The sequence below is a fragment of the Hypanus sabinus genome, chromosome 23 (assembly GCF_030144855.1).
Source record: "Hypanus sabinus isolate sHypSab1 chromosome 23, sHypSab1.hap1, whole genome shotgun sequence".
In the NCBI taxonomy this organism is placed as follows: Eukaryota; Metazoa; Chordata; class Chondrichthyes; order Myliobatiformes; family Dasyatidae; genus Hypanus; species Hypanus sabinus.
In genome coordinates this window covers 39,399,159-39,424,857 of record NC_082728.1, presented here as the reverse complement: position 1 = coordinate 39,424,857, position 25,699 = coordinate 39,399,159, and the positions used below count along the sequence as shown (strand labels likewise).

At 41.4% G+C, this 25,699-nt stretch overlaps 1 protein-coding gene across 13 annotated transcripts in view; it reads right to left on the bottom strand.

Moving 5' to 3' along the window:
• b3gntl1 (UDP-GlcNAc:betaGal beta-1,3-N-acetylglucosaminyltransferase-like 1) overlaps positions 1 to 25,699 on the bottom strand; it is a 342,821-nt gene that overhangs the window by 301,007 nt on the left and 16,115 nt on the right. For 11 of the 13 annotated variants that reach the window (XR_009507656.1, XR_009507657.1, XR_009507658.1 and 8 more), the window contains 2 exons: positions 14,231 to 14,295; positions 2,966 to 3,031 (listed from right to left, as the gene is read on the bottom strand). Coding sequence is in view for 5 of the 13 variants with exons in the window: in XM_059948769.1 (XP_059804752.1) it covers positions 2,966 to 3,031; positions 14,231 to 14,295 (131 nt within the window). In the remaining 8 variants the exon portion in view is untranslated. Of the gene's footprint in view, positions 1 to 2,965; positions 3,032 to 12,770; positions 13,091 to 14,230; positions 14,296 to 25,699 lie in introns of all 13 variants that reach the window. The other 2 variants (XR_009507661.1, XR_009507659.1) reach the window with 2 other exon arrangements.

Sequence of the window (25,699 nt, the reverse complement as noted above, 5' to 3'; positions counted from 1 at the left end):
AGGATCCTGGTGGCGGACTTTGTGAAACGGTGCAAGCTGAATCATCTGCAGCTCAACACCAGTAAATCAAAGGAGATGGTGATGGACTTTAGGATGATTAAGCCTACATGCTCTGTGTTACTATTGATGGTGATGATGTGGTGAGGACCTACAAGTATTTGGGGGTGCGTCTGGATGAGAGACTCAAGTGCAGCACTCACACAGAGGCTGTGTACAAGGGCCAGAGTTACCTCTACTTCCTGAGGACACTGAGGTCCTTTGGAGTATGCAGGCCTCTCCTTCAAACGTTCTACCACAATCTTCTATGTAGTGGCGTGCTGGGGCAATGGCATCAACATGGGTGATGCCAACAGTCTCAATAAACTGATTAGAAAGGCTGGCTCTGTTATAGGAGTCAATCAGGGCACACTGGTAGTACAAAGGACCCTACAGAAAATTGTGGCAATTCTGGACAATATTTCTCACCCTCTGCATGCCACCTTGGCTGAACAGAGAAACACTGTTAGGAACAGACTAAGGAAACTGCACTGTTCCAGGAGCACTATATGAGGTCATTCTTACCTTTCGGTCAATAGGCTCCATAATGAGTCAACCTATAGCCCGGGAAGTGATGACCTCCCTCCTGTTAGAGGTAACTTATTTTTTTATTCTTCCTTACTTCTCTTCTAACATTTGTACGTCTGTGCACTTGAAGTGCTACTGTGACACTGTAATTTCCTTGGGATCAATAAAAATCTGTCTCTGCAACTCAAGCTTCATTCACTCATTAATCCTGCCCTTCTTATATTTACTTCTACAGACACCAATTTTGGAGTTATTGATCTTCATTCCTTGTTTCGCCTTTTCTGGCTCAGCACCTATTTTTGCTCAACTGTTCTGGATAGCTTTCAATATTAAGGCTCTGCATAAATTCTCTTCAGTTACCACAGACAGCTTAGCGTGGGTTGAAAGCAGAACAATTAAGAAAGTTTAAAGTATTGATGAACACAAATGATTCTGCAGCTGTTAGAAATCCAGAGTAACTCATACAAAATGCTGCACGAACTCAGCAAGTCAGCAGCATCAATTGAAGCATCATCCCGACCCGATGACTCTTTATTCATCTCCATAGATGTTGCCTGATCTGCTGACCTCCTCCAGCAATTTGATTGTATTAAAAAATTCTCAAAGGGCAATAAATAACTTCAGACAAAGAAATAAAGAAAAAAATATTTGCAATGGTCGTCAGCTCTTTTAGAGCAATAATGTTCATGTTATAATCAGTAGCTTGGATAATACTCCAGTTTTGCACTTTCGTATGGTCATTACATTAGATTTATTCTTTCATCACCATTGCTGTTACTGCAGTGAAAAGGTGTTAACTCACTGCATCAAGGTAACACTTGGCTCCTAACAGTGCTACCATGATAGCAGGAAGCAAAGTCTGAACAGTCATGAAATGAGAGCCTCGTTTCTGCACTTTGTCAGTGCAAAGATAAAGGCTACAGATAATGTGAAAATTACAGAAATCCAGCATATATGGCAACTAATTTGAAAGATCATTTGTAGCCCTTGTGGTTAAAAGTTATGATTCGTTCACAATTTTAAAATGTAAGCACAGAAGTTTTGATTCTTAAAATTATCTTAAAATTTTACAAAGTAATCAGCTTTATAGAAGTGCAAATTATTCTTGCAAAAATAATGCAACCTTCTCTGTAAGCAGGTCTATCAACATTATGAGTATGTTAATGCAAGTTAGTCTTTAGCACCTTACAAGATCTTCTTTGCTGTATGTTTATTGGGCAGAAAAGTTACAAAAAAGCTTTGTAAAATCGGCCAGGGAGATCTTGTGTAGTGTGTTTGGACACATAAATATTCACAGTTTAGAAGGATAACTAAACACTTAAGCATGCATATAACCAAAGAGGAAGAAATAAAAGCAGAAAATGGTGGTAACACACGATAGGTCAGATAGCCTCCATGGGGAAAGAACCAGAGTTAACATTTCAGCCACACACAAAAAAAAAATCTGCTATAAGAATTCAGTGGGTCCATCAGCATCTGTGGAGGCAAAGGGATGACTGACGCTTCAGGTCAAGATCTGCACCAGCAGAGTGTAGTGGGAAGATAGCCAGCATGAAGAGGTGAGAGGGAGGGTGAGATATAGACTGTGGGATGATAGGTAGAGCCTAAAGAGGTATGGGATGATGGACAGGTGGGGCCATGTGGGGATGGGTGGGTTGAGTTTTCAGAAAGAAGCTGTTGGAGAAAGATAAGTGGAAAAATGGACATATAGAACCCCACGAAGGAAGAGGAAGATAGAGTGGGATACTGGATTGTGTATCCATTCTTACAAAGATTTGTATTTGAATTCAATGATAACTGATAGAGTCAGCAAGCAGAGCAAAGTCAAATGTCATAAGGAGACAGGAACATATACAGATATTACAGAGAATTCGTTGGATTATTTCTTTCTCAAAGCCACAACGAATTTGTATTATTCTTTGTGCCTTTGAGAAACTTTTGAATTAGACTTTATTTAAAATCTTACGTCAATGCGAGGAAGTAAAAATCTTTGTGCTATATCTATGATGCAATGTACAGACATGTGAATTTAAAAGTCTAATGGCTTTTGATGAGATTGCATAAGCACCAGCAGGAACTGCTGATGACAAACTGGGGTAAATTCAAACATGAATCATAAAACTACAGATTAGCACTTAAGTGATGCTCAGAACTTCCAACTCCTGCAATATTTACAGTGAAAGGTCAATTGGTGAAAGAAGGCAGGTGGATTCATTAAGCTAGTATTCTATTGTAAAGCCTCTCTGCTAAGGGGCTATAAATCAAAAAGGATTTGCAAGGCTGCCACATTATAGTAGGTGCTATGTAAATATCAAGCAACAAATCACTATTCCCATTAAAAAATTGAAAGGCCATAAGGAAATAACTACTTAGCTTTTAAATAACCAGTTTCGGTACTTACACAATGTGGGTGTTCAAGGGCTGCATCATACTGTAGTCTCACCCTCTGTGGCATCATGACATCATCCTGTGGCAAATAACATTTGTTATTCAATGCACCTCCAGCAGACAGACCAGATGAGTTCACTTGTACATGTTACAATGACTTCACTTTGAATCTGGTTCAATCACAAACCCATTGGGTGGGTGAAATCAATAGGCTTCAACCAAGTCTAAGTGTGGTCACTTCTACAGCTTCTACAGCAATGACATCCTCCAATCCCATATTCTCAAAATGGCAACGCACCAACAATCTGAAAATTATTTAACGTCAACCCTGGATGTGCTCCGAATTCCAAACATAGCCATCTTTTATCACTCTGTGAGGGAAGTCAGACCCACTCTCGACTCTATCGGCCATTACTAACAAATGGGGTCAGAATGCTACCAACTGTCTCTTTCTGAATATGTACATTTAAAATAAAAAGACAACTTTTTCAGCCGTACAAGAGTTAAATAAATGGGACTCAATGGGCTTAAAAAACTTATTCACTCTCAGAATTCTTAATGTAGTGCAATTACTGTGCCAGGAATTCATCTGTCCATTTCAGGATCAGTCTGTTTTCAGCTTCAGACTTGGCTTCAAACACGCCTACGCTGGTTATTCAGTAGGCTGAGTTGTCCTGGATCCGTCACCCTAATCTGAGTCACTGTCTGCATTTGCCCCACACCCATATTAACTCAGTACAGATGCACAGATGAAATCTCTCTAGCCCTCTGACGCAAGGTGCAGCAAGATCCAAACAGTATGGGGGAGGCAGAGATGGGAAGTAATCCCCCTGTCCAAGAATACCCTGATGGGCTTTAACAGAAGGCAAAGCTGAGGGCAGAAACTTTCATCTTGTAGCCTGGCAAAATAGCCAAGAATTTATAACAGTGTCTGGCATTTGGATATTGAACTGAATCCTGTTCAGCCATTTGTTACTGGAACAAGCACAGGACACGCTGACTGATGACGCTGTCACCTCAGTCACTACACAGCACTGCTGGAATCCACATGGAACTCAATGGCCCAGTCTCACTGATACCTTCCAGCAATACACCCCTCCAATCCCACACCAGGTCAGAACTGAAGTGAGATTGTTCACTACATTTCAATACCAATCTTACCCTGCAAACTAGAGTAAACGAGTAATATTTTTTACTAAAACATTTAAATCTTTGAACTAGAGTAAAACAATTGTGTGTTCTATGTTACTAATGAATTAAATAAAGCATGCTAATAATTTGTGTTTTTAATTTTCACATGATGTAAAAACTAGTAAGATTGTGCATGTCTCTGGAGACACTGGACAGAATGGAGTTGGAAACTTCTGAAGGGAACTTCCAGCAATCAGCTGGTGCTACCACAGAAGCTTCAGACTTACACATATGAAACGCTAGCGGCCAAACACGGCACTTCGGTAAGGCAGGATGGGGCACACAGACATCCAGCTCTGCTGTCAGATCCACCACTGTATCCATCGATGGAACCAGGCTGTGCGGAAGGTCAGGTGAACCGCATGGGGTCCTCAGTGCTGCACAGGGCTTCATCACACCCGTGTAAAAATGCAGGTGCAGATAAATGTTTCCTTTTGTTTATTTTTGTAAATTATTTATTAGGGCTTTAACATTCTTGTAATTAAACATGTTAAATGAGGAAAACATTAAATTTATTTTATCATCTTTGAATATGATTAAAACGGCCTGCCTCGGCCTCTTGGAGGCAAAGATCAGCTCCTCTGGCACTCAGTGTGGCCGGGCAGGCAGAGACCTCAGAAAGCAAAATGGTTCCAACAAGATTCAGATGTTTAAAAATTACGAAATTCCTTGACAGCTTTGGCACCTGGCAAAGCTCCAGCTGCAACCTTGCCTGTTGTCAGAGCCTGGAGTATTCTGGGGAGCGCCGTAAGACTGCACTGCCTAAAGCCGCAACTCCCTGGTGAAAGTGTACAATGAGATTCTACCAGTGTATCTCTACCAAGTTACATGGGCATGGGTGGTAGACAGGAGTCTTCATAATACTGCCTACTAAAAATGATTAAAATTAGTCCTTGCACTAATGGATAGTGTAATGAATTGATCAATATGAACAGTATGCAAGACAAGCATTTCACTGTACCTTGGGTGTGTGTGAGACAGTGTCAAACTGATTCCAATTTAGATACACACAAAAAAAAATCCAATATTCAAAAAATAAACTTGACCACTATTTCACTGAGACTACTAAACTTTGGACTCAAGTGGCTGCAGGAAGACTGGAGAAAACACATTTTTCTCCAACGAAGGCACCACCACCAAGAGGGGCTGCCCCTGTAAAAAGTATTGTTACCTAAAGAATTCCAATTTCTTGCAATCTTCCAAGAAACATAAAACAAAGGAAAAATGTTTATAAAAATCCTTAGCCCAGCTGGATGCTATAATTAGAACCAGCATTTCTTATCCAGTCACATTACAGGTCGCTGCATAATCAGAAAATAAATATATTCCAATTTAATAATATTTGGCACATTACTGCTAGAAATGGAATTGTATTTAAATACTTTGATTTCACAAGATTATTTGAACAGAATTGCAAAATAGCTACATAAACAGATAATGATATAAACATAGCCTTGCACTCATAACAAACAAAACGCTTAACACGTTAAACAACATTCTTGACTGCACGCTTTAGACAAAACGTTAAACCATTAGTTGCAAACAGGTTGATAACTACATGACAAAACAAGGCAAAAATGTCCTTGAATGTATTTGCCACTTGCTGGTTTTAATACTTCGACTTCTAGCCTCAAATTATCTCTGTGCTAAAAAAACACAACATTGTCTTCCACATAACTCAGATGTGTCAACATACAATGACATCTAACATTTTTTTAAGATATTAGTATGCCAGTGATTAAAAAAGAAACTGGCTTTCTGATTCACTCACTAATTGAAATTTCAAGCAACTAGCAAGTTACAACTTGCAATAATTTTGGCAGACCAGCCCAGTGCTGAATCTATATTTAACTTCTAGAGTAAAAGGTCCAAAATTGGTCCAAATTGCTCAAGTACAATTATTAATGCAATGGGTTCTGATTTGACACTTCTCTCTCCATGTTCTAATTTCAAAAAATCCATGTAGCTCTTGAAAGTAGAATGTTCTAGAAGTGTTGTTCGTTCAGTGTGCAGTTTATTTTGTACAAACATCACCTCCTGCTTGTAAGCTGTTAGTTACATCATTTCCTACGTGGGTTAATTTGGACTGCCCGCCACTGGAGATGAATCTGAATGCTGTATGCTACAATGTCAGCTTCTGTCCTGAGCAACATTGATCGCCGAAACCTGGAGGTGAGGACAGAATGCGGTGAATTAACTGCGTCATTGACGATTCCACAATCAGCATTGCTGCCGCATGAGCTTACACCAGAGCAGAATCAGCAAGAATAAGAGCAGCTGAGATGCAAATGGCTATGAAAAAGACAGTGCTCCAGCTCTAAAGTTAGAAGCTGTCCATGTCACTCAGCCAACAAGCCTGTCAGTCAAGGCCTACAGCAGCAAAGACCCACAACACCCTCCTCAACAGTTTTATCACAGCAAAGACTTCAGTCAAGAGTTGCTACTGATGCTAATCTTATCTGCACAGACATGGATGGACTGAGGCTCCATCCATCCCAGGATACATATTTGGCAAATCAGTCTCCACAATGCCCTCATTCAGGAATCAGAATCAGAATTTAATCGCCAAGTACCTGTACACATACAAGGAGCTTACTTCCGGCAGATGTTGTCTCTCTGCTCATAACAGATGATAAATATAAATGAAAATATAGATTTTCATCTAATATAGAATTGGAGGTGAATTAGACTTGGCTCATCGAAACCTAGTCACAGCAGGACTAAGAGAGTTTGACAACCAGCCTGCCAGTTATTTATCCTGGAAGTCAAGCTTTTGCAATGCAGTGGAAGGGCTAAGTCTCAAACCTACCAAAGAGCTAGACCTTCTTTGTAAGCGGCTTGGTGAGGAGTCACTGCAACATGCAACAAGCATTAAGGCAGTGCACATTAATAATGCATCTACAGGTTTGAAAATGTTGTTGTGGAGGCTGGACAAATGCTACAGCTCTCCAGAGGCAATCGAAAAATCTCCTCTCAGTGGCTACGGCAACTTTCCAAAGCTCTCGCACAAAGAACCATCAAAGCTAGCAGATCTTTTGTCAGAACTACAAGACCAAAAAAAAATTAAGGTTACCTATCAATTTCTTAGCTACTTCAAGAGGAATTAACCCTATAGTGGGAAAACTATTGAACAACATGCAAGAACGATGGGTAACTGAAATCCCAACCCCTGAAGTTGCACGTGGTCATTCAAATCTTAAGGACATACCTGACAAGGTTTCCCCTTTTGCCTCTTCTGCCAAGATTCTCCTATTGCTTGGCAGAGGCACCATCTGTGCACACGAGGTAAGAGAACAGTGCAATGGTCAGCATGACACACCTCATGCCCAACGACTGACCTGGGTTGGATCATCATGGGTGAAGTCTACCTCAGAGGAGCTCAACAACCCACTGTCAGCACGTTCAAGACCACCGTCCAGGAGGATAGACACCCAAGTCACTTCAGGCCCTGTGAGAGTAGAATCTGTACAAGCAAACGTAGGTAATCAAACCAAGCACTCTGCTCAAGTAGATTCAGGCAAGCTGGTCTTCTATCGATCAGAAGATCGATTATAAGCTGACACCTTCCATCGAGGATAAGGCCTTCCTTCAAATCATGAACAAAGAGTAGCCAAAGACAGTCTTTGCAGTGTTTTCACGTTTGTAAGCAACCTCTCAGCGCAGAGCAACTGAATCAGGCCAAAGGACAGAATCCTTCTTGTTGTTCAAAGACAGGCGTAGGCAGAGGAAGTGTGGTTCATCACAAAGCAGTAACTTTCCCTCATCCAGTCCGCCTAGTAAACTCCGGCCCCTTCTTGACACTGAGGTGCTACTGCGAGTTGGAGGACGTAACAGAGAGTGCAGCTCACTTTGCAGGTAACTCACTCGTTTCCCATTCTGAGTGAGCACCTTGTCACCAACCTGTTTATCAAACGTTACTGTGAGTAAGTCTGTCATCAAGGATGGCGAGAATAGTTAAAGACAGTTTTCAAGGCCAGTCTCTAAGACTGTCCCTCTTTTGTCAGCAACATAATGAAATGATCATTCGACTTTTCGTTTTAGTCGTCGAGTTTGACATGGATGTCAGATGGGGAGTGGTCTGCTTCTAATTTGACTCTTCTGCTGAGATACTCCTTTTGTTTGGGAGAGCCACCATCTGTGCACATAAGATGCATGAACATCTCAATGCTTTAAGGCGCTTATGAATTCTTACACTTCAATTTTTTTTGTTCCTATGTTAATTTTTATAGTTTCTAAAATGACAGTTAAAACATTTAAATTTGCAACGTTTGACAGCTGGCAAAGCCCTACCCCATCCTTGCCAGTGGGAATGACTGGGGCACCAGAGATAGGGCTCCTGCTCATCGCCACCCATGGCTTGGTTGTCGTTCACATTTAGTTGTTGGACTCAATGCTGTGGACGGCCAGCGAGATAAATCCCGGAACCATCTGAGCTCCAAATGACTCAATTGTCTCATTTTACGACTCCAGCTACAGGTAAATTGGAGATGAACGGGAAATATGAAGCATTTCCAGTTAGAAAGCATTACTTCTCTCTTTGCAACATTTGAAAGAGTTTCATTGATCGGCTTTATTTGAGTCGAGAGAAAATATCTGACAACATGTGTTACCACAGACTCAAAAAAAATCAACAAATTCAGAGACCAATTTCCCAAGTTGGAAAAAAGCAGCAGTAAAGCAGTTGATTACCATCTAACTCGAGTATTTACTTTGACCAGAGGACTCAGAATTTTCCTTTTTTGCATCAAAGGAGCTGGCAAACGCCAGCAAGTACCCATTTAGAGAGTAGGTGTCACACTATCGAGCTTCAACAACGTAACAGAATTTTTTAAAAAAGATGTTTTGCCTGCGACTTTGAAGAGATGCTGCACCTGAGGGGGAAAAAATCATTTACACAGAACTAAACATCCAGTAGGATATTTAAATACAGATGACTGGCCCAGCAAGTAAACTGTCCGTTGTTATCCTCCAGATGAAACCCTAGCTTGTGCTTCCGGCAAGCAATGATTGTAGCAGCCTCCGCCCTCACCTTAAAAGAAACAGGTATAATGGGTCGAAGGTTTTGTTCTTGTGCTGCACCATTCTGTGTTAAAACAAGTTACACCCACAAGCAGAAATTTTTCCTCCTGAAGCACTTCCACAAAATAAATCAAGATGCAAGCTATTAAGTTGAACCAGTTATACTGTATACAAACATGACGTCTGCTGGCACACTGTACAACAGAGGCAGGTGTTTATCTTCTGGTTATAGCTGTCATGAGGCATTGTTTATGCATCTTCATATCATAGGTTCTAACGGGGGGGGGGGTATGTACTTTAAATGCATTGTTTCATAATACATAAACTTAAAAAGCACCAACAGAGGGAATAGCAAACTTAGTTCTGAGCAGCTCTGTGTTGACCATCAATTCTCAAGAAAGGGAACACAGCTGCTTTAGCTGGTGGCATTTTCTGACCCTAGGTCAACGCCTACAACTCCTTCCATCATTAAGTACCCTGCCTCCAATGAAGAAACTTACACGAATAAATCTTCACATCCTGTGCGTGTTCAGTAATTTGGAGCTACTAAAGTATTTTCAATTTATTCACTGTTTATTCAAGGAACAAAGGTGTGGCAGGGTGTGCTGGAATTTTTGCTGGGTTGGGGGCTGGCCCCTCTGTTGGTGCTACTCGCCAGCATTCACTCCCTGTAAGACGTTGGACTGATCCAGCGTGAGATGAGGAACCGCCGTGTGCTTGTTCTTGCAGAAACATGGCTCCAGGACAATATCCCCTGCATCAAACTTCAGGCTGCACCACTCAGGGATTGTGCTAATATCATTCTCAGACTGTCTGCACTGTGATTTGTACTTTGCTCTTGAAGGAACACCGTTTTGTCTAGCTGTAAGCATGTACATGTTTAAAAAACAATTAAACTTAAGTTTGAAGAAGGTTAGCAAACCCAAATGCAAACAAACCAATATCCAAAACTATACTCAGAACAAACATTAAGGGACTAGGTGACTGATTAAATGAAAACATAATTACTGGCTGCGACAGAGGAAAGTTCTGCCTTCTTTTGAACAGTTCTATGGGATCTTTTATGTCAACTTCATAAGGAAGATTAGTCACCAGTTTAACATCTCATCGGCAAAATGAGAGACAAGGAGCTTCAGTTCTTCCCAATTGGTCACTTGGGGGTTTTCCAAATTCCATTCAGAAACAATGTTCCTGGCAGTAATGGTGGTTTCTCCTCACTCCTTCCTCCATCAAAATCAGTTATATGACAGCACCTGACAGCTTTTTCAACACTCTCTGTTCATGACATTATGGAAATGAACAAAAGCAAAAAGAAGATAAATGATGCTGTGGTAAATCTAAGATAAAAGAAAGCTAGAAATACTCTTCAGGTCAAACAGCATCTGCAGAGAGCAGAGAAGCTAATACCCCAGGTATACGGTCTTTTATCAAAACGGGCCAACTGAAATAGATGGCAACCAGAATTTATTGATATTTCAGTAAGTCAGAATATGAAATGCTGTACCTCTAGTTCTCACATTCGGCTTCATTAACAGTGAAAAAGGTGAAAGAATGGGAGGTCAGAATGGAAAGGAATGAAGAATTAAAGTGACAGGCATTCCATAGCAAATGTTTCACACTCTGATTTATTTCTTGTTGATTCAAATTGATATTCCACCCTTCACAGTTCTACAAATAATTACAGTTATACAGAAGGCATTCAATGCTCCTTCAGTCACTGCTTTGTGCATAAGCAGAGATTCAAGCATAAGAAATACAAAACAGCACATGCATCCTCTTAACCTCTCCCTCTCTCTCTCTCAAAAAGCATCAACTCAATACATCTTAAAGATGTCTGACTGCACACTGACTTCATCCTTTGTTGCTTTTGACACTTCGATAAATTACGTCTCTTTCCTTTCAGGCTTCACAGATTGCAAACTTCAAAACCCTTCAAATCTAGTAATTTTTCAGATCCCAGCTCTCCTCTAGTCCCACCCTTTGCATTTTTTTTCAACCAGCTTCCATTCTCGGATCCCACACAATCTACCCTCAAAATTAGTCCCTGACATCCCAAAACAATATTTAGCACTTCTGCTACTACGTTTGTCTCCCAACCCATTGTTTTCCCTAAAACTGTTAATCCCACACCATGGATGCATCTTCAGAATTTCTGATCTACCTGGACCTTGCCTCCCCACCTCAAACTGCAAGCATGACTTTGACCATCCCATCTTTTCACTGTCCTTGTTCATTGACACCTACCTAATTCTGAACTCACAGAACTCAATTCACCAAGGATCAATCCTGACATTGACATTCAATATGCTGACAAGGATGGTGCCAGTGCTTAGCAGACTAATAGTAGTGTGATCACTCCAGCCAAGTTTGATGTTCTCCCACGTTTGTCTATTGTTGCGTCCTCAGGTGGCTACAGATGCCAATCCAAGATTCACGTATACTCCTCGCCACAGGACTCAGCCTGGGATGTCCAGTTGGATTCCCTTAATGGAGGAAGCCTGTCTGTGACTTTGTTTAATGTGGGAAGGCTTAGCATCAGGGTCCAGTAGCATGGAAAGCAAGACAACAGGAGACCCCTCACTGCTGCGGCCTTCCTCTGCCTTCACTGCCATAGTAATGTCTCATCATCTTCTAGCAGCTCCACCGTTAAGAGTTTAGTCGGATGGCTCTTTGTCTCAAACTTCCCCCTTGACCTTATTGCCATGGGTGATCCTACCAGGAGCTAAGTGACATCAGCTTGGGTATCTCAGGAACTCACAACCCTCTTCACCACGACAAGGTGACAATCCTCGGCAAATTGACTTCTGTCTCCTCGACACCTCCTTAAACCTCCCCCAGTCCATATTCCCATCATTGAAAATCACATCACTGTAATCCAGAAAAATAGTTCTCCTTCTTGTTCCATAGAATATACTTCTTTCTACCTTGACTCTTCTTCAGTCCAGTCCCTTCCCATTTACAACTGAGATACCCAGCTAATTCCATAACCAACTCCGAGCACCCAAATCTGCAAATGCTGACTGTAAACATTATCTGCATCCCTACCACACCCCAGGATGGTGTTTTCCTTGAAGAGGACCAACAAAATCTGTCCAGCATCATTTTCATTTGCCTAGCCATACTCACTTTCATACTGAATAACTTCTCCTTTAACATCACTCAGTTGCTCCAAGCCAATGATGTAACAATCATGAGTCACATACTCTCCAAAATATGTATGTCTCTTTGTGTGATGCATGGAGTAATCTGTACTTCAGTCCCATCTCCCTCTGTTTTTCAAGAACATTTGTTAGAGAGTATTCTGGAATTATGTGAATATAGCAGTCATTAATTCAAGCCAGAACAAGTGTTCTATTTTTATTGTGTTCAAGATGTTGACCAGAATGATGTGGCCACTTAACATATCAGAAATGGTCACAGTTACAGGCAATCGATAATTTTGTGTACTCAGAGACAGCCTGATAACATTAATTTTAGGTATCTATATCTGAACATTCAGAGGTATCTCCCACTGTAGATATGTAATTCAAAGGAAGCACTGTCAACCCAAAATATTGAAATAAACAATATTATTGTAACTACTGAAATTGTATTGAATCCCCAATTACCTTTGATCATAAGGGTATAAAATGTGATGTACTTTTCAGTTTGGGAGCCTCTACCGTGAGTTTCTCCATGAGAATGCCTGCTTCCATATCACCAGCTTCAGTGCCTCTCTGGTGACTTTGATCAGAGTCCCAACAACATTGATGGTTGCATTGGTGCCACTTGCTATTGTTGTGCACAGCTGAAAATTTTCACCATCTCTGCTGTCACTTTCCATCTGCTCTTTCTACTTCTTCTCTGATGTCTTTAACTCCATCTTCTAACAAAGCAGTGGATCTCTGAGCTCTCTGCTCCCAAGGATTGTATTGTGCTGCCTAGGTCACTGGAAATAATTGAGAGGGCAGGTATAGTTTGGAAAGATCAGGGAATTAGGGAACTGGCACAGAAGAAGAGTCACACTTTGGCATATCAGTGATGATCATCCTAAATGCTGAGGCAAGCTTGAGGAACTCGATGGCCCATACCTGCTCTTAGTTTCTATCTCAGCGGACAGGTAAGTGATCAACATCCATTATTAGCCCATAGATTGCCACAGCCATTTGAACTGCATGTCCTCACATACTGCTTCCTGCAGAGGGGCGCCATTCAATCCACTCCCCCAGTTTCTCTAGCTATATATTTTATGTTCTGATGATGATGGCGACACTTTCCACATCAATGCTTCTGTGATGTCTGCCATTTATCTTCACCCTGGACCTTCCTTTCGCCACAGTGGATGAAGCTCTCAACCACATCTCCTCTACTTCCTGCACCTGCTATCACCATTCTCCTTCCACTCACAAGATAGGATTCCCATCGACCGCCTCACCCCTCTCGTGACTACATTGTAGTCTGTAACTTCATCCCTTTTCCACAACATTCCACTTCCAGATATACCTCTCTCTCATCCCTTCTTTTTCTGAATTCCAAAGGGACTGTTCCACATTCCCTTCCCACCATCCAGGGAACAATCCTTCCAGGTGAAGCACCAAAGTCACTTCCACTTCTTCCAATTTACTGTACTGCATTCAATGCCCACAACCTCATCAATGGAGAACAACGGAGGAACCAAATACACACTGGTCAACTGTAAGATACCTGTGGTGACCCTGACGTTCCAGTTGCCTATCACTTTAACTCTCCAACCCACTCCAACTTTTGTCCTCTTTTGTTATCGATAATATTCCAGTCAAGACCAAAAAATGCTGAAGGAACAGCATCTCTTCTACTGACAATACTGCACCTGGGAGTGAACACTGCACTTAATGTGAGATAATGGCTCTTTCTTGCATGCAACCCAACTAGTCAATTTTGATGAATGAAACCCAACCAGCAATGGTACCTCTGTTTTTCCATCACACACATGCAAACTCAGAGCATTTCCAGCATTTAATATTTCTATTTATAATTTAAAATAATTATTCATGTTCGTCTGAATTGGAAATGATTTTATGTGAAAATAATTGTAGATATATATACTCACTGCGTCCAGAAAACAAAGAAATCTTCCAAAACTTTGTGCAATTGCACAATTCTTGGCAAAACCCACTGCAGAAATACAAAAAACTATTTTAAGAACATACCCCAAAGTTTTGATGTGCATATTAAGATATTATTAACTCCAACATGGACGGTCCCAAGCACAGCTACAAAAGGAGAAGGACTGGACATGGGGCTAGCAACCCTATCCCATAAAAACTCAACACTATAGATACACAAACAAAAACTCCAAAGACCTTATTTCTGGGAAGAAGAATTCACCAATAAGACAGAGGGTTCTGGCAAGCTGCAGTTGGCAGCCTATGCCCCAGTAGGGCTGATGGGTTCAAGAAGATATAAACTTATTATGAGTCTAACTATATACGACTTGCAATTTTCATGCAGTGTATAGTTGTCTGTCATTTGAATGAGATGTAGGTGGCATAATTAGTAAAGTTTATAGATGACACCAAAAGTGGTGGTGTGGTGCGCAGTGAAGAAGATTGTCTAATGCCACAAAAAAATTGAGATCAACTGGGAACATGGGCCATGGAATGGCAGATGGAATTTATAGACAATAGACAATAGGTGCAGGAGTAGGCCATTCGTCCCTTCAAGCCAGCACCACCATTCAATGTGCTCATGGCTGATCATCCACAATCAGTATCCCGTTCCTGCCTTCTCACCATATCCCTTGACTCCGCTATCTTTAAGAGCTCTATCTAACTCTTTCTTGAAAGTCTCCAGAGAATTAGCCTCCACTGCCTTCTGAGGCAGAGCATTCCATAGATCCACAACTCTCTGGGTGAAACGGGTCAACTCCGTTCTAAATGGCCTACCCCTTATTCTTAAACCGTGGCCTCTGGTTTTGGATTCCCCCAACATCGGGAACAAGTTTCCTGCCTCTAGCGTGTCCAATCCCTTAATAATTTTATATGTTTCAATCAGATCCCCTCTCATCCTTCTAAATTCCAGTATACACAAGCTCAGTTGCTCCAATCTTTCAACATATGACAGTCCCACCATCCCGGGAATTAACCTTGTGAACCTACGCTGAACTCCCTCAATAGCAAGAATGTCCTTCCTCAAATTTGGAGACCAAAATTGAACACAATACTCCAGGTGTGGTCTCACCAGGGCCCTGTACAACTGTAGAAGGACCTCTTTGCTCCTATACTCAACTCCCCTTGTTATGAAGGCCAACATGCCATTAACTTTCTTCACTGCCTGCTGTACCTGCATGCTTACTTTCAGTTACTGATGAACAAGGACACCTAGATCTCGTTGTACTTCCCCTTTTCCTAACTTGACACCATTCAGATAGTAATCTGCCTTCCTGTTCTTGCCACCAAAGTGTATAACCTCACACTTATTCACATTAAACTGCATCTGCCATGCATCTGCCCACTCACCCAACCTGTCCAAGTCATCCTGCATTCTCCTAACATCCTCCTCATATTTCACACTGCCACCCAGCTTTGTGTCATCTGCAAATTTGCTAATGTTACTTTTAATCCCTTCATCTAAATCATGAATGTATATTTTAAATAGCTGCAGTCCCAGCACCAAGCCTTGCGGTATCCCACTAGTCACTGCCTGCCATTCTGAAAAGGACCCGTTAATCCCTACTCTTTGTTTCCTGTCTGCCAACCAATTTTCTATCCATGTTCGTACCCTACCGCCAATAAAATGTACCATTTAAGTCAGACAAGTACAAAATGATGCATTTTGGTAAGTTAAGCTGAGGCAGGATATAGACAGTGAAATTTAAGACCTTGGTGAAGGAGGGGGTGGGGGTTGTTGCAGAAGAGAGCTCTAAGGTTGCAAATGGTACCCTGAAAATGGTGGGACAGGTAGACAAAGGTGTTGGTGAACCCCCCACCTGGAATGGTGTGTGCATTCCTGGTTGCTGTACAATAGAAAATTTATGATGAAGCTAAACATAAATGTAATACGCTGTAAGATTTCACTGCCAAGGCTAATGTAATGGCTTCTCTGTAATGTTCACTGTTAATGTAGCAGCACTGTTTGGGTTATGGCTGGAGATAGCAGGCCTTTGGAATGCAGGGGTTAGCCAATGATGAAACATTGTTCTTTCTTTTGTGTCTGGAAGCTGGGTTTTTCATCGGGGAGTGATGGAGAGAGAGGACGCGAATGGAGAGAGTCAGAAGGCCACCGGATGGAGTGGACTGAGGAGCGAGGGTCTGAGGGCCGGCTATGCTTGGAGGTCAACGGGAACAAATGAATGACCAGTGAGCTCCAACAATGCGCAATAGACTTAAAATGGGCCCTTTTACATTTTATTTTCTTTACTAACCCTATATCCAGATTAAGACTTATAACATTCAATCATTTAATTGCATATGGTGTACTGTCTGATGTTTTGCGGTGCGGATTTGTAACCGGGCAACACATCACACAGCATCCACACAAACGAGATTTCTCAGTTTGGCAGGGGCCAGGAGTTGTTTTCCCCGAGACGAACACGTGCTTCAAAGGGCACTGAACTTGGTTGCCCAACAAATATGAAACCAGTGAATACACAGACTTTGACACAAGGGGCATTTGTTAAAACTTCCAACTCTATCTTCAGAATGCATTATCTAACAGAGGCTTTAATCATTAACAGCAATACCACTTACTTGCCTTGTATCCCCCTTCTTATCCAAGCACAATACAGATCAGCCACCTACACCCCACACTTTGTCTCAGGTCAGCTAACTCTGCAGGACCTTAGGACTGAAAACAGAAAATCCCTGCTGTGAATTGGCTCAACGTTTAACCCACTGCTTATGAATTGGACCGTGAATGCTTCATAAAGGAAGTTGAATAATGCCTTAACAAGCACACTCACAAATACTAGGTATAATAAAGAATTATTTTTATCCACAATACTTCGGATATATAAATCCTAAAGCCCTCATGAGTAAAGAAGAACAAAGAGTCAAAAACCACGCCAAGCTTATTTTTAAAGACCCCATATCCCAGTGAGTGACACAAAGCTTTGCACACAAGGTTTCATAATGTCCTATGATTCCTATACCGGAGCTCGAGACCAATCAGAATTGGTAGCCGTGGATACTCTTATCAAACGAAGAGGTTTCTGCAATGCAGTGTGTATTGCTGTAACCAGTGAACTTGGGCCAACTATGCGAAGCAAACAATAAATCAATGTTTGCACCAGCAAACCCATTTCCTCTCAGTCTTTTCAGAAAGCCCATTCCCCATGACTACCAGTTGAATTTTTCCACAGCAATGCCAGTACAAATCATGTCTTTACTGCCAATGATCACATGAAGTTTCAAGTTTCAACATCTGTTCCTATCAGATAAGAGGCAAAACGCTGTTACATTGGATTTACTTCAGGTTTTCTGGATGAATTTTTTTTTTCAAATTCAGATTTAAAATACATTTTTATTAAAAACTTAACACCTTTGAAGGAAAGAAAAAGTGTGTATATTTCCAACATTTAGACAGCCAAGGTTGTACATCCAAGAGCAGAATATTTTGTTTTAACCCACAGTGAAACAAACCGAAGCATCACATGGGAACTGGAGATGCAGCTCGATGACATTCATCTGGTCAGGGAGAGTGAGGAGGTGATAGATAGGAGCTTTTGGCAGATAGTCACACTGGGAATAGTCAGGAGAAGGAAGGGCAAGAGTCAGATGCTAGAGAGTACTCCTGTGGCTGTTCCCCTTAACAACAAGTACTCCTGTTTGAGTATTGTTGGGGGTGAGGGCCTATCTGGGGCAAGCAACAGTGGTTGTGTCTCTGGCACAGAGTCTGGTCCTGTGGCTCAGAAGGGTCGGGAAAGGAAGAGGATGGCAGCAGTGATAGGGGACCCTACAGTTAGGGGGTCAGACAAGCCATTCTGTGGATGCAGGAAAGAAACACGGATGATAGTTTACCTCCCAGGTGCCACGTTCTGGGATCTTTCTGATCGCATCCAAGATACCCTAAAGTGGGAAGGAGAACAGCCAGAGGTTGTGGTACATATTGGTACCAACGGCATAGGTAGGAAAAGGGAGAAGGTCCTGAAAACAGACTACAGGGGGCTACGAAGGAATTTGAGAAGCAGGACGACAAAAGTAGTGATCTTGGGACTACTGTCTGTGCCACGTGACAGTGAGTATAGGAATAGAGTGAGGAAGAGGATAAATGCATGGCTGAGGGATTGGAGCAGGAGGCAGGTTTTCAGATTTCTGGATCATTGGGAACTCTTTTGGGGCAGGCATGACCTGTACAAACAGGACGGATTGCAGTTGAATCCCAGGGGGAACAATATCCTGGTGAGGAGGTTTGCTAAGGCTATTGGGAAAGTTTAAACTAGAACTGCTGAGGGATGGGAACCAAACTGAAGAGACGGAGGAAGAGGCGATTTCTCACAAATACAGAAAACTTGGAAACAGTGCAAAAGGGAGGTAAGGCAGGTAATAAGAGAAAGGACACACTCGGACCGATGGTTTGATGTGTCTGTTTTAATGTAAAGAGTATTATGAACAAAGCAGATGAACTTAGAGCGTGGATCAGTACTAGGAGCTATGATGTTGTGGCCATTACGGAGACTTGGATAGATCAGGGGCAGGAATGGCTACTTTGAGTGCCAGGCTTTAGATGTTTCAGAAAGGACAGGGAAGGAGGCAAAAGAAGTGGGGGTGTGGCACTGCTGATCAGGGATAGTGTTACGGCTTCAGAAAAGGAGTAAGTCATGGAGGGATTGACTACTGAGTCTCTGTGGGTGGAAGTTAGGAACGGGAAGGGGTCAATAACTCTACTGGGTGTTTTTTATAAATCACCCAATAGCAACAGGGACATCGAGGAGCAGATAGGGAGACAGATTCTGGAAAGGTGTAATATTAACAGGGTTGTCATGGTGGGAGATTTTAATTTCTCAAATATCAATAGGCATCTCCCTAGAGTGAGGGGTTTAGATGGGGTGGAGTTTGTTAGGTGGGTTCAGGAAGGGTTCTTGACACAATATGTAGATAAGCCTACAAGAGGAGAAGCTGTACTTGATCTGGTATTGGGAAATGAACCTGGTCAGGTGTCAGATCTCTCAGTGGGAAAGCATTTTGGAGATAGTAATCACAATTCTATCTCCTTTACCACAGCATTAGAGAGGGATAAGAACAGACAAGTTAGGAAAGCGTTTAATTGTAATAGGTCTATAAGGCAGGAACTTGGAAGCATAAATTGGGAACAGATATTCACAGGGAAATGCACGGAAGAAATGTGGCAAGTGTTCAGGGCATATTTGCGTGGAGTTCTGCATAGGTACATTCCAATGAGACAGAGAAAGGATGGTAGGGTATAGGAACTGTGGTGTACAAAGGCTGAAGTAAATCTAGTCAAGAAGAAAAGCTTACGAAAAGTTCAAAAAACCAGGTAATGATAGAGATCCAGAAGATTATAAGGCTAGCAGGAAGGAGCTTAAGAATGAAATTAGGACAGCCAAAAGGGGCCATGAGAAGGCCTTGGTGGACAGGGTTAAGGAAAACCCCAAGGCATTCTACAAGTATGTGAAGAGTAAGAGGATAAGATGTGAGAGAATAGGACCAATCAAGTGTGACAGTGGAAAAGTGTGTATAGAACTGGAGGAGATAGCAGAGGTACTTAATAAATACTTTGCTTCGGAAAAGTATGGAAAAAGATCTTGGCGATTGTAGGGATGACTTACAGTGGACTAAAAAGCTTGAGCATGTAGATATTAAGAAAGAGGATGTGCTGGAACTTTTGGAAAGCATCAAGTTGGATAAGTCATTGGGACCGGTCGAGATGTGCCTCAGGCTACTATGGGAGGCAAGGGAAGAGATTGCTGAGCCTTTGGTGATGATCTTTGCATCATCAATGGGAACGGGAGAAGTTCCGGAAGATTGGAGGGTTGCTGATGTTGTTCCCTTATTCAAGAAAGGGAGTGGAGATAGCCCAGGAAATTATAGACCAGTGAGTCTTACTTTAGTGTTTGGTAAGTTGATGGAGAAGATCCTGAGAAGCAGGATTTATGAACATTTGGAGAGGTGTAATATGATTAGGAATATTCAGCATGGCTTTGTCAAAGGCAGATCGTGCCTTATGAGCCTGAGTAAATTTTTTGAGGATGTGACTAAACACATTGATGAAGGTAGAACAGTAGATGTAGTATATATGGATTTCAGCAAGGCATTTGATAAGGTACCTGATTCAAGGCTTATTGAAAAAGTAAGGAGGCATGGTATCCAACCGAACATTGCTTTGTGGATCCAGAACTAACTTGTCCACAGAAGGCAAAGAGTGGTTGTAGACGGGTCATATTCTGCATGGAGGTCGGTCACCAATGGTGTGCCTCAGGGATCTGTTCTGGGACCCCTACGCTTCATGATTTTTATAAATGACTTGGATGAGGAAGTGGAGGAATGGGTTAGTAAATTTGCTGATTACACAAAGGTTGGAGGTGTTGTGGATAGCGTGGAGGGTTGTCAGAGGTTACAACTGGATATTGATAGGATGCAAAACTGGGCTGAGAAGTGACAGATGGAGTTCAACCCAGATAAGTGTGAGGTGGTTCATTTTGGTAGGTCAAATAGAATGGCAGAATATAGCAATAATGCTAAGACTCTTGGCAGTGTGGAGGATTAGTGGGATTTTGGGGACCGAGTCCATAGGACGCTCAAAGCTGCTGCGCAGGTTGACTGTGTGGTTAAGAGGGCCTATGGTGTATTGGCCTTCATCAATCATGGGATTGAGTTTACAAGCTGAGAGTTAATGTTGCAGCTGTATAGGACCTTGGTCAGACCCCACTTGGAGTACTGTGCTCAGTTCTGGTTGCCTCACTACAGGAAGGATGGGGAAACTATAGAAAGGGTGCAGAGGAGATTTACAAGGATCTTGCCTGGATTGTGGAGCATGCCTTATGAGAATAGGTTGAGTGAACTCAGCCTTTTCTCCTTGGAGCGACGGAGGATGAGAAATGAGCTGATAGAGGCATATAAGATGATGAGAGACATTGATCATGTGGATAGTCAGAGGCTTTTTCGCAGGGTTGAAATGGCTAGCTCAAAAGGGCACAGGTTTAAGGTGCTTGGAAGTAAATACAGAGGAGACGTCAGGGGCAAGTTTTTTTTACACAGAGAGTGGTGAGTGCATGGAATGAGCTGCCAGCAACAGTGGTGGAGGCGGATACGATAGGGTCTTTTAAGAGACTCCTGGATAGGTACATGGAGCTTAGAAAAACAGAGGGCTATGGGTAACCCTAGGTAATTTCTAAGGTAAGGACAGGCTCGGCACAGCTGTGTGGGCCGAAGGGCCTGTATTGTGCTGTAGGTTTTCTATGTTTCTATGGAAAATCACTACTCTTATCTTGAATGTTTTATTGTCAAGAGTCAACTGCCGGTTACTGTCATTAGAGCAAATGTTTAGTTATCAATTAGGAACGACTTTTTTCATTGCCTTCATATTTCAGAGTTTGCTAGCCCAAGTAAGTCTTTGACCACATAAACACAAGGCAGTTTTCAGAAAGATCTCTTTGCTCTCTCACACAGAGCAGTTTGTACATAATGGAATTGTAAAGAATGCTCAACAGTGACACTTCAAGTGCAATTACTACAGCCTCTAAACTTATACTCAACACACCCAGTTATACACCCTAATAATGGGCCTTGTAAATCACTGCCTAACAAAGCAAAGACAATTTAAATGATTGCTCAGCCACGTCACATCTGTCTTTCATCTGTGGTAATATAACTGACTAAGCAGTTTTTGTGTACACACAAATAACAAGGTGGAAACTTACTTTTAATATAACCATTAATACCAAATACCAGTTTTTATTCTGCTGTCAAAGTGCTTGGTTTTTTATATGAGGCCTCAAAACATTGGGATGCTTCACTTTTCCCTATTCAAGTAATTAAATACTGCAAACCTTTGCAAGAAAATGAATAATCATGAGTATAAACAGTAAAGGACTCAGAGGGATGCCCAGCTTGAAGAAATTACATACAGGGTTAACCTTGCCAAAAGAATGTTCTATCAAATTTGTCACTTTACACAGGAGTAATTCACTTGCATCTGTGCCAAAAATCCACCCATTCCTTTGGGATCTTCTCAAATCCTTTTGAGCTCTGACTTATAAACCCAAACATATACTTCTGTCAACTGCCAACATCACCATACACAAAATAAAACCTAGAAGCAAAACAAGTTTGTTTTACCAAGAAATCTTTTATCTATCCATTCAGGAAAAATTAGAAGTTTGTGCAATTGCCACATATAGGTTTTGTTTTGGTACCTCCCTAACATGAATGCTGTTGATGAAAGATTTTTACTTGGTAGCGAACCCAAAATAAATCCTCAGCTAACGATGTGCATGATGCATGGGACATGTCTTCTCCTATACCTCTAATTCCCATCAGGCCTTAGGTGAGTGCACAGGTTTAATGCCTTTCTATGCAAAACACATTTTGCCACACTAGACATAGAATAGATAATGTTTATGTCCAGACATCTCAGAAGATCATGTCATGACATCATGACAAATGAATTCTAAAAGTTGTGCGTATCATTCAATCTGCATCTTTGAAATGCACTTAAAAGTTCAGAAGGTCCTTCTATAATCAAATTACAAATAAATTGAAAAGCCCACAATATGATAAAAGCATAGAACTATTTTTATATTCCATTACCGACAGAAAGTAATAAAGTGTGGCTCATAAAACAATGAACAACAGCTGCAAGAAAGTACTATCACAAGAAACTCCAATAGATATGTCATTCACGTCATGTTAACTGCAAAAAAGCTTTCCAATAGCACATAAATGCTCACATTTGCACAACTATCCAGAAATTTAAAGCATGTGTAATAAACTGGTCTACTTTAAATTACTCACTGGACAATGTGCAAGTGATTGCACTGTTCAGCCATAAGAATTGTTAGGTACTTGAAGAAAGGTTGAGCTTCTTTCCTACTGCTTTCAGACATTTTGACTAATCGCCTCATTCAATCAGTGATGCAGCTCTACTTCTCTCAGTGATTCCATTATTGACATTTTAGTATTTCCATTGACACTACTTCATTACAATTTTAGCTCTATTCTGCTCTTTGGCACTCATAATAATGTATTTATTATTACCTTGCATATGGTTTACTCTTGAGAGTTTTATGCAAATAAAGAATTTCATTGCACCCTTGTGTATGTGACAAACTAATCTAAAAATATAAACTCCATGAGATTCCCGTTACGTCTCGTGTATATTCAACATGTTAAAATAAATGCAAGCAATTCCAATCCATTTTTTGCATGACAAACAGATGGAGTCGTCCAATCAGTTCTTCCAGGCTGCTCTGCCATTCAACCAGACCATGGCTGTTCCAATCTTGGCCTCAACATCAACTTTGTTCCCCACAAATCCCAATCACTTTTTAATTTAAATATCTGACCGTCTCCGTCTTGAATATATTTAGTCCACCTCCAGTTTTCCGAATAGAGAATTCCAAAGATTCACAACAGTCAGCAAGTAAATCTCCTTGTTCTGAAATTATCTCCCAAGTACCAGCAGAAATATCTTCTCACCCTTTAATCACACTCAGAATCTAATAGATTTCAATAAGATCATCTTTTGTTCTTCCATACTCCAAATGAACAGAGGCTCACTCTGATCAAACACTTCATCGTGGACTGAAGTGAACAACCTTCATCACAATGTCAAAAGCGCATCCTTCCTTAAACATGGAGACCAAAACTCCATTCAGTATATCAGGTCGTATACCAAGTCTGTGACCCTGTAAATCTGCATCTAAAAATCCCTTCTTTTATACTCCAAAGTCCTTGCAATAAAGGCAAATGTTTTATTACTTCCTAATCATTTGCTGCACTGACATGATAACCTTTGGTGTTTCATGTATTAAGACTCCCAAATCCCTTTCTACTATAACACATTGTAGTCTCACTCCATTTAATTTAACAATTTGCCTTTTCAGTAGATTTCATATTTTTTCCTTACTGGGTTCTTAAAGTAGCCATTTCATTATTTGAATTCACAAGTTTTGGACATCATCTACAATCTTCTACAAATCCTTTCGGATTCCAACAGTGAGCTTTTCAGACTTTCCTATGTGTAAATTATTCATTCTGTTCTTTACAGCCGAAACACCCAAACTTTACTGCTTTAAAACACACTTATCGCAAGTTATCCCCTACAGGATCAGGACACTGATTGCTATTTCAGTGGGACAGAGCAAATATTAAAGTGATTGAACAGGGAGACTTCCACATACCTAAAGGTAACTGGACAGAACGTCTATCACTTTTCCTCATGGCCTCCCTACCTAGCATTTCCTCCAATTGAGAAAGCCACCAGGACTAAGCTTCATGTTCAGTTTCCCAACAAATTTTTGCAGGAATTAGGCAAAACTCTTCTTCCCTACTTTGCATTTAATTCCTCTGTCCATGAGCCAGAGTTTGAATTAAAGACTTGAACAGCTTTCTTATCTTCCAGTCACCTGCATCACATTAAGTCACATCATCCACACTCCACTTTATTTCACGTCATCCATACTCCAGGAATGAAAGGGTTACCGTATGAGGAATGTCTGGCAGCTCTTGGGATGTATTCCCTGGAGTTCAGGAGAATGAGGGGAGGATCTCAAAGAAACATTCTGAATTTTAAAAGACAGGACAGATTACATATGGCAAAGTTATTTCCCATGGTAGGGGATTCTAGGACAAGAGGACACGACTTCAGGATTGAAGGACGTCTATTTAGAACTGAGATGCGGAGAAATTACTTTGGTCCGAGGGTGGTAAATCTGTGGAATTTGTTGCCACAAGCAGCTGTGAAGGCTATGTCATTGGGTGTATTTAAGGCAGAGCTAGACAAGTTCTTGATTAGCCAGGGCATCAAAGGGTATGGGGTGAAAGCAGGGGAGTGGGGATGACCAGAAGAATTAGATCAGCCCATGACTGAATGGCAGAGCAGACTCGATGGGCTGAATGGCCTATTTCTATTTCTATATCTTATGGTCTTATTTTTAAAATCACCTTAGCTTCCTATTCCCCAGCACTAAATATGAACTCAATCTCCTTCCTTGGTACCACAAAATTCTTGATTAACACTATACCTTATACCATATAATCTTCAGCAACACGAGTGAATCTGCAGGTGCTGGAAATAAATTAAAACACAAAATGCTGGCAGAACTCAGCAGGCCATACAGCATCGATGGGAGGAGGTAGTGACGACGTTTTGGGCCGAAACCCTTCATCAGAAGTGAAGTAACATGGGATGGTCGAGGAGGGGATAAGAAGTGGGGGCAGGGATGAAGTAGAGAGCTGGGAAGTGATAGGCGGAAGGGAAATGGGCTGGGGGAAGATGAAGAATTATGGGAAATAAAAGAGAAAGAAAGGTAGGGCTGAGGGGAGATTATAGTGAGGGGGGAAAAAGAGAGAGAAAGAGAACCAGACTAAAATTATAGATAGGGATGGGGCAAGGGGGGGGC